At 42.1% G+C, this 13,064-nt stretch overlaps 1 protein-coding gene across 1 annotated transcript in view; it reads left to right on the top strand.

Moving 5' to 3' along the window:
- The first annotated feature begins 7,886 nt into the window (after positions 1-7,886).
- LOC125027116 (facilitated trehalose transporter Tret1-like) overlaps positions 7,887-13,064 on the top strand; it is a 6,053-nt gene continuing 875 nt past the window's right edge. Inside the window, exons 1-3 of the mRNA XM_047615950.1 lie at positions 7,887-8,116; positions 9,638-9,776; positions 12,250-13,064. The exon at positions 12,250-13,064 is cut by the window's right edge and continues 875 nt beyond it. Of these exons, the coding sequence (XP_047471906.1) occupies positions 7,988-8,116; positions 9,638-9,776; positions 12,250-13,064 (1,083 nt within the window). The 5' untranslated portion in view covers positions 7,887-7,987. The remainder of the gene's footprint in view (positions 8,117-9,637; positions 9,777-12,249) is intronic.

Below are 13,064 nucleotides of genomic sequence, written 5' to 3'. Positions count from 1 at the left end.
TTATTATTATTATTATTATTATTATTATTATTATTATTATTATTATTATTATTATTATTATTATCTTATTATTATTATTATTTTTATTATTTATTATTTTTTTCGAAGGGGCATAATAAGTGTATGGGGTCACTGGTATTTTGGATAGTCATAATAAACCTTACCGTTTTTGCCAATGGTACTTCCCTCGGAGCCTAAGAGAGGATGGCGAGCATTAACATCCCCACACAATAAGACAGTATCAGTATGTATCATGCAGTCAGGAGGTTTAGGTACCACCTCACTATCATGTGGATTATATACATTAATGATGGTGATAGATTTACCGTCTAGAAATATTTTAATACTAAGATATTCAACACAAGAGTTGTCACGATTGTCATTAATCACTTTCGATGGAATTGAGTTCTTTATGTAAATGCCAAGCCCTCTCGTAGAGGGGTTAGCAATATTTGGTCTGTCATAGTATGTGTATCCCGCAATTTTTGCATAACGAGCACTAGTTCTGACTTCCTGAAGGCAACACGCATCAACATTTTCGGAGTGAAGGTACTGAGAGAGAGTTGCCTTGTGTTTCTGCAAACTGTTTATGTTCTAGGTAATACATTTCAAGTGATTAACTGGAAACATTGATTACTTGACCATTTCCAAGGCCCATTACAGGGTGATGCTGTTGTTGATTGAGGAGGAACGGCAAACATCCTTTCCTGAAGTTGAGATTGCTGAGCCATTTGTTGCTGCATCATGAACATCATCTGCTCCATCTGTCGAAGTAACATTTACAGTAGTTCTTTGATTTCTCTTGTTTGTCCTGCTGCAGACAGGGCTGACCTGCAGCTGGTGCTGCAACTGATGCTGAAGCTGATACTGAAGCTGGTGCAGCAGATGGTGCTAGAGTTGGTGCTGCAGCTGGTGTTGAAGCTGGTGCAGAGACTGATGCAGCATATGGTGCTAGGCTGGTGCTGCAGCTGGTGCTGGTGCTTGAGTTGACAGAGCTTGACCTCCTGCTTGTGCTGGTACTGTGGCCGGTGCTATGGCTTCCGTTGCAGGGGCCATCACTGTTGACCTCTGCAGGTGTGGGAATTCCCCCACATCATCGAAGCGCGGGGGCTGGGGGGACTTTTGTGGGAGGGAGGGCTGCCTGTTTTTTTTTTTTACTATTTGTTTTCCTGTCCTTTGGATAGTAAGCGCATAATGAGAGAGAGAGAGAGAGAGAGAGAGAGAGAGAGAGAGAGAGAGAGAGAGAGCGAGAGAGAGAGAGAGAGAGCAATTATGGTTAAGGACAGAATGGTGCCGCTTATCAAATTGCGTGTGGGATCGTGTATATATATATATGTGTGTGTGTGTGTGTGTATATGTGTGTGTGTGTGTTTCTGTGTATATATATCTACACACACACACACAAACACACACACACACACTGCACACACATACACACACACACACACACACAAACACACACACTCACACACACACATATACACACACACACACAAAATAACACACACTAACACACACACACACACACAAACTACACGCGCACACAGACACACACACGCACACACACACTCACACACATATATAAATATATATAAACAGTATATATATGTACACAAACACACACACACATACACACACAGAGCATATGTATGGATGTGCATATATGTGCACACACACACACACACATACATATATGCATACAGACACACACACACACATATATATATACATCTACACATATGTATATGTATATATATATGCCTATATGTGCATGTGTGTGTTTACAAGAACGTGAACATGTGTATGCCTGGCGTCTGTGTGAGTATGTGAATGGGTGACGCAGTATCTGGGAAAATGGTCTGCGATTTTGGCACGCTCATTGAGAGAGAGAGAGAGAGAGAGAGAGAGGGAGACAGAGACAGAGAGAGAGGGAGAGTCAAAGTCAAAGTCAAAGTCAAAACATTTTATTCCATTAAATTACAATGGTTATTCTTTACATAAATATATATATATTTACATTTGAATATTTAAGAAGTGTTCTTTTAATTTCATTTTAAAATTACAGAAGTTGTTAATGCCTCTTAAATTATCTGGTAGCATGTTCCATAACTTGGGTCCACGTATTTCCATTTGTCGTGCCCCTGTATTGGTATTCGATCTCTTGACAAAAAGGGAATCTACTTGGCGTGTCTGGACACCTGATGTGTTCCCTACGGTTTGCAAGGCCATTAACCAATTCGGATAATTCCCATGAATAAGTTTGTAAATAAATAAACAACTTTTAACCATTTTAATGTTTTGATATGTGGGGTGATGTGATCAAGTTTACTGATATTACCTAGTGCTACTCTGGCAGCAAAATTTTGTAATTTTTGCACTTTTTGCAGCTGGGTTTTGTTAGTCGAACCCCAGATATTTGAACAATAGTTAATTATGCTTAGAGCTAGAGTTTGTACAACCAAGATTCTAGTTTCAGTAGTGATCTGATTTCGTATGTGATTAAGATATAACAGGGTACCCACTACTTTCCTGTGTATTTTGTCAACGTGTGGTTCAAATGTCATGAATCTGTCTATTTGTACTCCTAAATTATTCACTGAAGTGTTCGGTTTGATAGAGCTGCCTTCAAATTCTATGATTGTGTCACTGGGAATTTTAGCAATGTTCTGCCGACTACCTATGAATATACATTGAGTTTTATGTGGATTTAGTTTAAGTCCATTAGTGTCAAAATATAGTTTTGTTTGTGTTAGAGTATCTTGCGCGTTTCTTATTAATGTATTTAAGTTGTTTACTGAATCACTATGAAGAAACTGTGAATCATCGGCGTACTGCACTAGAAGGCAGTTATTTGCTATTGTTGATAAATCATTTATGAAAACTGTAAATAGGATCGGACCTAAAATAGATCCTTGCGGAACACCAAAAGGTACTTCTTGTTTTGATGACATACTATTATTGATTCTTACCGATTGGGTCCTTGTATATAAATAACTTGTAAACCAAAAGGTATCAATTTTATGATTTACTAATTTGTTAAGGAGAATTTCATGGTTAACACTATCAAAAGCCTTAGAAAGGTCGCATAATGTGAGTAAATTTACCTGATTTTTGTCAATGTTATTATAAATCTCATCAGTGATTTGTAGTAAAGCTGTTTCAGTTGATAACCTATTTCTAAATCCATGTTGTGTTTTAGATAATAAGTTCTTGGCCTCCAGGAAATTCGTCAGTTGATTTGCTACAATTTTTTCAAGAATTTTGGATAATATAGGGAGTATAGTAATAGGGCGATAATTATTGACATCGTCTATATCCCCCGACTTGAAAATCGGTGTTACTATACCATGTTTCCAAAGCGATGGAAAGACACCAGTGACCAGAGAGGTGTTAATAATAACCGTCAAATAATGTAGAGTTGCGGGTAGACTATCTCTGATAAAGCGCAAAGCAATACCGTCTGCTCCTACAGCATTTGTTTCGCTAAGGTGTTTTATTACTAAGATGATTGTTTCTACGTCCACTGGTTGTGGTCTGAAAAAATGAGTTGTAATCCTTTTCCGATCTGTATTTGGTTGTAATGTAGAAGCAATTGTTTTCTCGTAAGTTAGTTTACCAATTTTTGAAAAAAAGTCATTAAAATGGTCTGTTCTTTGTATGGGACTTGTGCAATCACTAGTGAGGTGATTGTTGTGAGGCACTAGTGTTCTAACAATTTTCCATGTTTTATCAGAGTTGTTCTTATATTCTGTGAATTTATTTCTGAAGTAATTTCTTTTTGCACATTGAATTAGCACTTTTACATTTTTCTTTTTTGCTTTGTAATCTATCTGAAACTTTTAAGAGTTTGGTGGGCATTATTTCTATCGCTAATGGCTATCTTGATGTCGTCGTTTATCCATGGAGCAGGGGGACGTCTGACGGTTCGTGTTACGTAGGGAGCCAGCGAATCAATGCTGTTTTTAATAACTTCCGTTAAGATAGTTACTTGATAGTGACATTTCTTTAGACAAGATAAGCTCGCAGAAAGATTGAGGATCGTAGTGTTTAAAATTGCGAAAAGTTTTTATTACTGGTGGTCTCTTTGTTTTCTTTATATTTAACGTCATCGTGATGAGTTCATGGTCAGCAACATGGCACGGGATGACATCGAAGTGGAGGATGAGGTCTGATCTGTTAGTTATTATTAAATCTAATAGAGAAGAGGTGTTTACTGTAATTCGTGTAGGTTTGTCTATTATTTGTTCTAATTTATTTTTCTTTATCATCTTAGCTAACTTTGCATTAGATTTTGTTAAATCATCATTTAGGTCACCTAAGATGAAAAGCGGTTTCTTTTTTAAAGACATTTCTCTGAAAACCTTTTCAATGTATTCAAAAGATTCCGAGGTAGCATGGGGGTGCCTATAGACAGCGCCAACAATAAAGGAAGGAAGCATGTTGCTCTGTACGGTAACCCAGACATCTTCTACGGCAGTATTGTTAACTGCTGTAGTAGATATCCTGTTTGACTTCAGGGTATCCCGTACATATATACATACTCCTCCTCCTCGCCCTGCATCACATCTAAAAACTTTAAAATTTAGAATATTGACGAAATTACTGACCATTTCCTGGTGGAGCCATGTTTCACTTATGCATAATATGTCTATGATTCTCTTCTCAACTAGCATTTTAATTTCTTCAAAATGTCCGAGGAGAGACTGAGCATTGATATGTTCTATTTTTATGGCATTATGCGATCTAGTCACTGGTAACGCTGACGGCGTTGCCTTGTCAAACATTCTGATCGCGCTTGTACTTGTTCCTGTTTAAGAATACTTTGACGTTGTCGGGAAAAGTATCAGAGTCTATAAACAACTCGGGCTTTATGTCCTTTCCCATTACTGACACCGTGAAACTGGTGTAGTAGTCATGTGTCATCACTGTGTTATGGGCTTTTACACTTGAGATGTTTTTAAACTTTTCTGATAAGTGTTGTTCAATGTCCTCTTCGTTTGTGTCTGGGTGACAACTGGTGATGTAAAGGTAGACTGTGTCTGGACGATCTGCTCCCTTTAGCGGTTTTGGTGTTTGGTGTTCTCGGTCTTGTTTGTCTTTTCTTCTCTGGTTTCTCGATATAACTTTTGTGTAACCGTCTTCATTAACTTGTGTGGACCGTTCTGAATAGTTGTTAATGATGACTGGTGGCGTTGCTGGAGGAGGGGGGGCAGTGGGTAGGGCGGTAGCCCCTTGCACCTGCTGCTGAGCTGTTTCCTCCCAGTGGCGGTTGGGATCGAGTTGTTCGGTTTGCTTGTTGTTCCTGTTGTTCTGTTTTTTTTTTTTTCTAAAGCTCCGTTTAGGTGTTACTTGTGTAGAAGCTTCAGCCTTATTCTTCTTTGCAGTGTTGGTTTTGGGTCCGTATGGGCCGGGGTCTGCTGGCTAGGAGCGCCGGGCGAGGGGCACGTGGGTGGCTCAGCAGAGTTGAAGGCCGGCGAGTCAGCAAGGGCGCGAGGCAGCTGGCTGGCCGCGGGCAGGGAGAGAGGGGAAGGTTGTGGGAGAGGAGGACTGCCGATCGTGGGTATGTGCGTGGAAGGTGTGGAGGAGGGGTTTGGGGTGGAGGTAGGGGGCGTTGTGACTGGGGGAGGAGATGTGAAAGGGAAGGTTTCGTACGTGGTCTGATCACGGGTGGGGGATGGGGGGTAGGGGGGTTCCTGTGTGACCGATGTGACCTCTGCTTGCCCTATGATTTTGTTTATGGAGAATTGCTGTTCGGAGAACATTCCGATCAACAAGTCGATTTTGTTCTCGATCAGATTTTGATCAGTGCAGGAGGGCCCATTACAGGTCTGTGTTTCTTGGTCTGTACTCTTTTGGAAAAATTTAACAAAAGAAGTAGAAATACCTGATTTCTTAGGTGGTGACCAGTCTGTTGGGGGAGTGTCCGTTGTAGTTGTTGCGAACACTATGTTTGGATTACCAACACACTGTTCAATCATAGTGTGCACGATAATGTTTATCATCTGCTTAGCGTCCCGTGTCGTGTTCCTGGGTTTTTTAGAGTCGGACAAACTGATTACTATGTTATGGGCCTGTTCAATTTCAGCCGGCCTGTAATATATTTTTATCTGATCACAGATTATCGACCTTGGCCATGCTAGTTTAGTAGCAACAAAACACAGAATTGTGTTTAGCACTATTGTTACGCTGCCGAATTGATATATTGCTTTATCACTTGTATCATTGCTGTTGGTGTGAAGGGGCCCCCCATCCTGGGCCGGGGGGCAGCCTTGACCCTGGCTGCCATGGGGGTGCCCATCCTCGTGGGCGGTGAGGCAGCTCTGACCCACGCTGCCGGGGGGCCCATATCCTATGGCTGAGGTCCCGGAACCCTGGGAGGGGAGCACATTACCCTGGGCCAAGGGTCCCCTTACTCTCTGGGGATAAGAGCTCGTGCTAGCTGCCCGAGTAAGCACCAGGGAAGCCCCCTGGTTGGCCCCCTCAAACCCGGGGGGAGGGGTCAGATTACCCTCTGACATTGCGGGACCATGAGAAGGCATGGTTTGCTGAGTTGCGGGGCTGCGGCGGAGAGGAGGCAAAAACACGTCCGATCACCACGGCGGCTAGACTCAGAGAGAGAGAGAGAGAGGGAGAGAGGAGAGAGAGAGAGAGAGTCTGTGATTTTGGCACGTTCATTGAGAAAAAGAGAAAGAGAGGGAGGGAGAGGGAGAGGAAGAGGGAAAGGGAGAGGGAGAGGAAGAGGGAGAGGGAGGGAGAGAGAGAGAGAGAGAAAGGGTGTGTGTGTGAGATAGATAGATAGATAGATAGAGAGAGAGGAGAGAGAGAGAGAGAGATCACATGCCAAGACAACAATGCACCCTCGCGGCTCCACTAACCTAGTTGCGTCGACAATTTTTCCTTTTGTACTTTGCTTTTACATTCCGACAGTGCGTTGTCAATGTGACTGTTTTTCTTTCTACCTCTCTTTTTTTCACTGATGAGTTGATGTTTTGGACTATTTACAAGTGACACTGGATCTGTGATTGACAAAAATTCCGGTATTGCAGCATATTATCGACGTGCCTGTGTTGAGAGAATTCTTATAAATAGCTGACCAGTAATTCAGTAAAAGAACTGAATACGAATAGAAATTAAATTCAATAAACTGATAATTATGAAAACACAGCTTATAATAACACGGGCGTTTTTTGTAGCATCCCAAAACCCCTAACAGTTTGATATATTGTTTATTTGCAATAAAAAAGTCAATAGGAAATAATTGAAGTACTTAATATACTAATATGATATTTAATTATAAGTAAAACACTGTGGAAGCTTCAGAGAAAATGGAAAAAGTAATTGACTAAGCACCTTTTATACAAACCTCTCTCACCGATGCTAATACTACGTCCTTTGACTCGGGCACGTTGGAATTTTACTACGATGTCAAGTGACCGTCATAAATAACTTCAAATCTTACCTATATAGGGTGAATATGTATTTAATGTACTGCTAACAAGGTACAGAAACATTTTATGCACCTTTACAATAAAAAGAGTTTTATCGACGAACTTACGATGCGCTTTGCAATTAATGAGACAATAAATGCCTATCTAAAACGACGTGAAGTATACTGAAAAATATCGCGCTCTGATTGGCTGGCCGAATTTTTAATGACCTTTGATACAAACCGAAATAAATGTTATACAGCAGTTTCCAATAATGTACGCTTAAAGGGAGGTTTGGGGGGGGGGGGACATGCCACAAAATCTATCGAAGTATTAGGCTGTCGGAAACGTAACACACACACGAATTATAATAAGACTTGGCAACAAAATAATCAGCAATATACATTTAACAAACACGCACTACCCACCCCCCTCCTCCACCTCCCTCTCCACGAAATAAAGAGAAAGAGAGAGAGAAAATAGAGAGGACATTGGCCCAGCAAAGACACACGGGAACAACGCAGCTCGTTTGACAGTTGAAAGAATCGCGTTGGTGCAGCATGGCGTGCGAGATGGAGCTAGAAACCGGCTCCTCGGCTGTAGAAAAGCAAATATCGGAAACCAAGACTCGAGAGACGGAATGCGAGAGTCAGCAGCCCAGTTCTGATAAACCGGCGATCTTACCACAGGTATTATTATTATTATTATTATTATTGACTTTTCTTTTGTCGTGTTTTCTATTTTTTTTATTTAATTGTTGTTTATATTATTTAAGTTCTTTTCAAAATATATTTCAGAAGTTTAATTTTGTTTACTATTATATATTTTTTATTGAGATATTTCAGAATTTTGCTTTTTATCATTATTATATACATTTTTCATTAATATGATTCAGAATTGTTTTCGTTTATCATTATTATACATATTTTTTATTATTAATTGGTTTTCAAAATATATAGCTGATAATTGTTTTTTTATATAAGATGCAGTAGTTGCTTGTATACAATCTGTGACCATTTTCAATTTGGCACTGCATTTTTATGTCAATGTCTCGTGAAGACAGGAAACGCATATTGTCGAATATATTTCATTGAGAAGACGTGGATATCAGTAATTTCCTTAAAAAGATTTTTACATATTCAATTAACTAGATTCAGATGCATCGCATAATTAGATATTTCTAGCTTCATAGCTATCATTTACATTGATCATTTCATGGCTTCAAATTGCCAAAGTGATTTATGTAGTTATCAATGCATCGTAAAAAAAATGTAGTCACTATTATCTTTAATAGTGACTATTATCTATAAAAGCCACAACGAAAGTAAATGAATATTTTATATTTTTGCCATCTCGGAGAAAATTATTAATGCTTTATCTAGTAATCACTGCAATAAACAAAACAAAGATATCAAAGTGAAAAATCGTACTGATAAATTGATGCTTACAACACACCAAAACGCTGTCCTTTAGTTGTACCATTACAAACAGAAATTAAGTAATGCAGTCTTGTGACTAAATTAGGCAGAATGTGGAATGTCAGTCTTTTTTCTTTAAGTTATATAACATGCGTGATTTGTTGTTAATTGCAAAATTGCAGAAAGCTGTAACTTGCATGTGTTTTGTGCAAGAGCTAAATATTTACTACGCATTTTCTTTGTACAACCATTAAGAGTTCAGGAAATGGAACAAAACGCACCTGAAATTAATTCCTTTTCTAACCTTTTTAATTCTCTTATTTAATTAACACGAAAATATGTAATACAGGGAAATAAGTGCTTTAGCCGTGTTAACCACTAGACAATTCAGTTAATCCTGAATGTTTGGCTATTTCGACTGCAAATAAGTCTACGTATCTGTCTCTCCATGTTTTCTCTCTCTGTCTCTATCTGTCTATCCTCCCCCCCCCCCCCACTACCCTCTCTCTCTCTGTCTGTCTGTCTGGTAATCTATTTATTTGTCTGTCTGCTTGTCGTCTCTCTCTCTCTCTCCTCCCTCCCTCTCCCTCTCCCTCTCCTGCTCCCTCTTTCTCATTCTCCCTACCTCTCCCTCTCCCTCTCCTGCTCCCTCCCTCTCCCTCTCCTGCTCCCTCTCTCTCATTCTCCCTCCCCCCTTCCCCTTCCTTCCACCCCACATCCCACACACCCAACCCTCCATCGCAAACGATCCGTAAAACACCCCCAAAAATGAGTACCCGAACCTCTCAACAGGTGGCGGGGACGGCGGCGGGGGCCCTGGCTCAGCTGGGCATCGGGATCATCGGAGGATTCTCCGGCGTGATGCTGCCCCAACTCACCGACGTCGGGGCAAGGGATATTGTCCTGGACGAGCACCAGGTGGCTCTTTTCAGTAAGTTATGGAGAGGGAGAGGGAGAGGGGGAGAGGGGAAGAGAGGGGGGTGGGGAGGGAGAGGGGGAGAGGGGGAGAGGGAGAGAGAGAGGGAGAGGGAGGAGAGAAGAGGGGAGAAGGGGACGAGGGTGATGGAGAGGAGAGGGACAGAGGGGAGAGGGGATGGAGAGGAGAGGGACAGAGTGGGAGAGGGGATGGAGAGAAAGAGGGGAGACGAGGGGGAGGACGATGAAAGAGGGGGAGAGGGAGAAGGAGAGAAAGAGGGGGAGAGGGATGAGGGGGGAGTGGAGAGAAAGAGGGTGAGAGGGAGAGAAAGAGGGGTAGAGGGAGAGGGAAAGAAAGAGGTGGGAGGGAGAGGGAGAGGGGGAGAGATAGAAAGAGAGGGAGAGGGAAAAGGGGAGAGATAGAAAGAGAGGGAGAGGGGGAGGGGGGAGAGGGGTAGAGAGAGATGAGGAGAGAGAGAGAGGGGGGGAGGGAGAGGGGAGAGTGAGATAGAGAGATAGAGAGGATGAGAGAGAGAGAAAGGGAAAGAGGAAGAGAGAATGGGAAAGAGAGAAAGGGAGAGGGAGGGAGAAAGTGAGAGGGAGAGAGAAAGGGAAATAGGGAGAGAAAAGGTGAAAGAGTGAGAGAGAAAGGGAGAGAGGGAGAGAGAAAGAGAAAGAGGGTGAGAGAAAGGGGAGAGGGGGAGAAAGCGGAGAGGGAAAGAGAAAGGGGGAGAGGGAGAGAGAAAGGGAAAAAGGGAGAGAGGAAGTGAGCGGGAGAGAGAAGGTGAAAGAGGGAGGGAGGGAGGGAGAGAGAGAGAGAGAGAGAGAGAAAGAGAGAGAGAGACAGTAAGACAGAGAGAGAGAGAGAAGAGACAGACAGCCAGACAGAACGACAGACAGAGAAATGGAAAGTACTGTGACACGTAACATTCGTAACATCATTATGAAATTGCGATGAAACAAAGTTATCAAATGCCTATTAATTGGCCGATCTTATGATGCAGCATTAGCGTTGCAATTGAATCAATTAAGTTTATCTCCGAACATTTATGCATTCTTGAATGAATGATATTAATACTGGTAATTTCAATAGCAATACAAATTATAATAAAGCTAATACTAATAGAATTGCAGATGGCATAATCATTGAGAATTATGAATAAAGGAAATAATGATATTCCAAACGACTGAGGACTTAAAGGCGCTTCATTTGGTATAAAATGGGATGATTATTGATAACATAAATATTAAAGAATTACAAACACACACGTACGCAAGCACGAACGCACGCATGCACGCGCGCATGCATGCACTCGCTCACTCACTCACACACACACACACACACACACACACGCTTATTCAAGCATTGTTATTATCATTATTATTGTTATTATTATTATTGATGTTATTATCTTTCTTCTTAGTTTATGCACGTTTATTATTTAAAAGAGGTTAAGAAGGAAGGGAAGAGGAGAAAGGGGAAAGAGGGAGAGAGGCGAAGAGGGGGAAGGGAAGGAGGAGAAGAAAGGGGGGAGAAGGAGAGAGGGGAGGAAGGAGGAGAAGGGGGGAGAGAGGCGAAGGAGGGGAAGGGGAGGAAGAGAAGAAAGGAGGGAGAGGGAGAAAGAGGGAAGGGAAAGGAAACACAGAAAGAAAAGGGGGAGGAGGGAGGGAAGAGGATAAAGGAGCGAAGGAAGGTGGAGGAGGAAGAGGAGGGAAGTGAGAGGGACAGATTTTAATGATTAGGGAGAGGGGAAGGGGAGGGAAGGAAAGGGAGAGAGAAAGAGAGGTAGGGGAGGAGGGCGAAAGAGGGAGAGAGGAAGGGAGTAGCTAATATGTTTACCCGCTTAGTAATAATTGATATTAATGATAGTAATGATGGTGATGATGATGATGAGGGTTAATGATGATGATAGGGGATAATAATAATGATAATAATAATAATAATAATGATGATAATAACAATAATAACAATAATAATAATAATGATAATAGTAGTAATGGTAGTAATGATTATAGTAATAATGATAATCATAATGTTAATAACAATAATAATGATAATTATAATAATAATGATGATAATAATAATAATGATAATAATAATGATAATGATCATAATAATAATAATGATAATAATGATAATAATAATGATGATGATGATGATAATGATAATGATAATGATGATAATAATGATGATGATGATGATGATAATAATAATGATAATAATAATAATAATAACAATAATAATGATAATAATAATAATGATAAAAGTAATTACAATAATAGTACTCTTAATGGTAGTAGCAATAGTAATAATAATGATTATGATAGTATTGACTGTACTTCTAATAGTAACATAGTGATAACAATAGTAATACTTGTGATAATGATTATGTAAAGCAGTAATTGAAAATACGAGAAACAGTAATGGTGATGACGATAAAAATAGCAATGATGATAAGTGGGATCATGAGGGCCTTGCTCCCCGGCAGGCAGCCTTGTGTACCTCGGTGCGGCCGTCGGGTGCCTGGTGTGGACGCTGCCGATGGCGTGGATGGGCCAGCGGTGGTCCATGCTGGTCCACCTGCCCGTGTTCCTGGCGGCTTCGCTAGCCCTCGCCTTCGCCCCCTCCGTGTGGCTCCTGCAGACGTCGCGCTTCCTCCTGGGCGTGAGTGGCGGCGTGATCGAGGCTGCCTCCTACAGCTACGTGACGGAGTTGGCGCACAGCAGGGTGAGGGGGAAGCTGGTGGGCACGGCGGACACGATGTGGCACCTGGGCGTGCTGATAGTGTATATCCTGGGCAGCACAGGCCTCAGCTGGAGGAAGACGGCGCTCATCTGCGGCTGCGTGACGACGATCCCGGTGGGCGTCGGCCTCCTGCTGCTGCCGAACTCGCCCCGCTGGCTGGCCACCCGAGGGCGCATGGACGAGTGCAAGGAGAGTCTGGCGTTCTTCCGAGGCGCTCAGTACGACTGCAGTTCCGAGATGGAGGCCATCATCAGCCAGACGAAGGACGACGACGACGACGGCGGCAGGATGCTGCAGCAGATTCGGCGCATGAAGGAGCCGCAGACGCTGAAGATCTTCGGCCTCCTCGCGTTCCTGATGTTCTCCGTTCAGTTCACGGGGAACATCGTGGTCGTCTCTTACGTCGTCCCGATCTTCAACGCGGCCAAAGTCAACATCAGCTCCTACATGAGCGCCATAGTGATCGCCACCGTGAGAATCATGGCCACAGTCTTCTCTCTCTCAGTCGTCGACCGGCTGGGGCGGCGGCCGGCGCTGATCACGGCCTTCCTGCTGTGC

This window comes from Penaeus chinensis, chromosome 1, assembly GCF_019202785.1.
Source record: "Penaeus chinensis breed Huanghai No. 1 chromosome 1, ASM1920278v2, whole genome shotgun sequence".
Lineage (NCBI taxonomy): Eukaryota > Metazoa > Arthropoda > Malacostraca > Decapoda > Penaeidae > Penaeus > Penaeus chinensis.
This window is presented reverse-complemented; position numbering and strand designations above follow the sequence as displayed.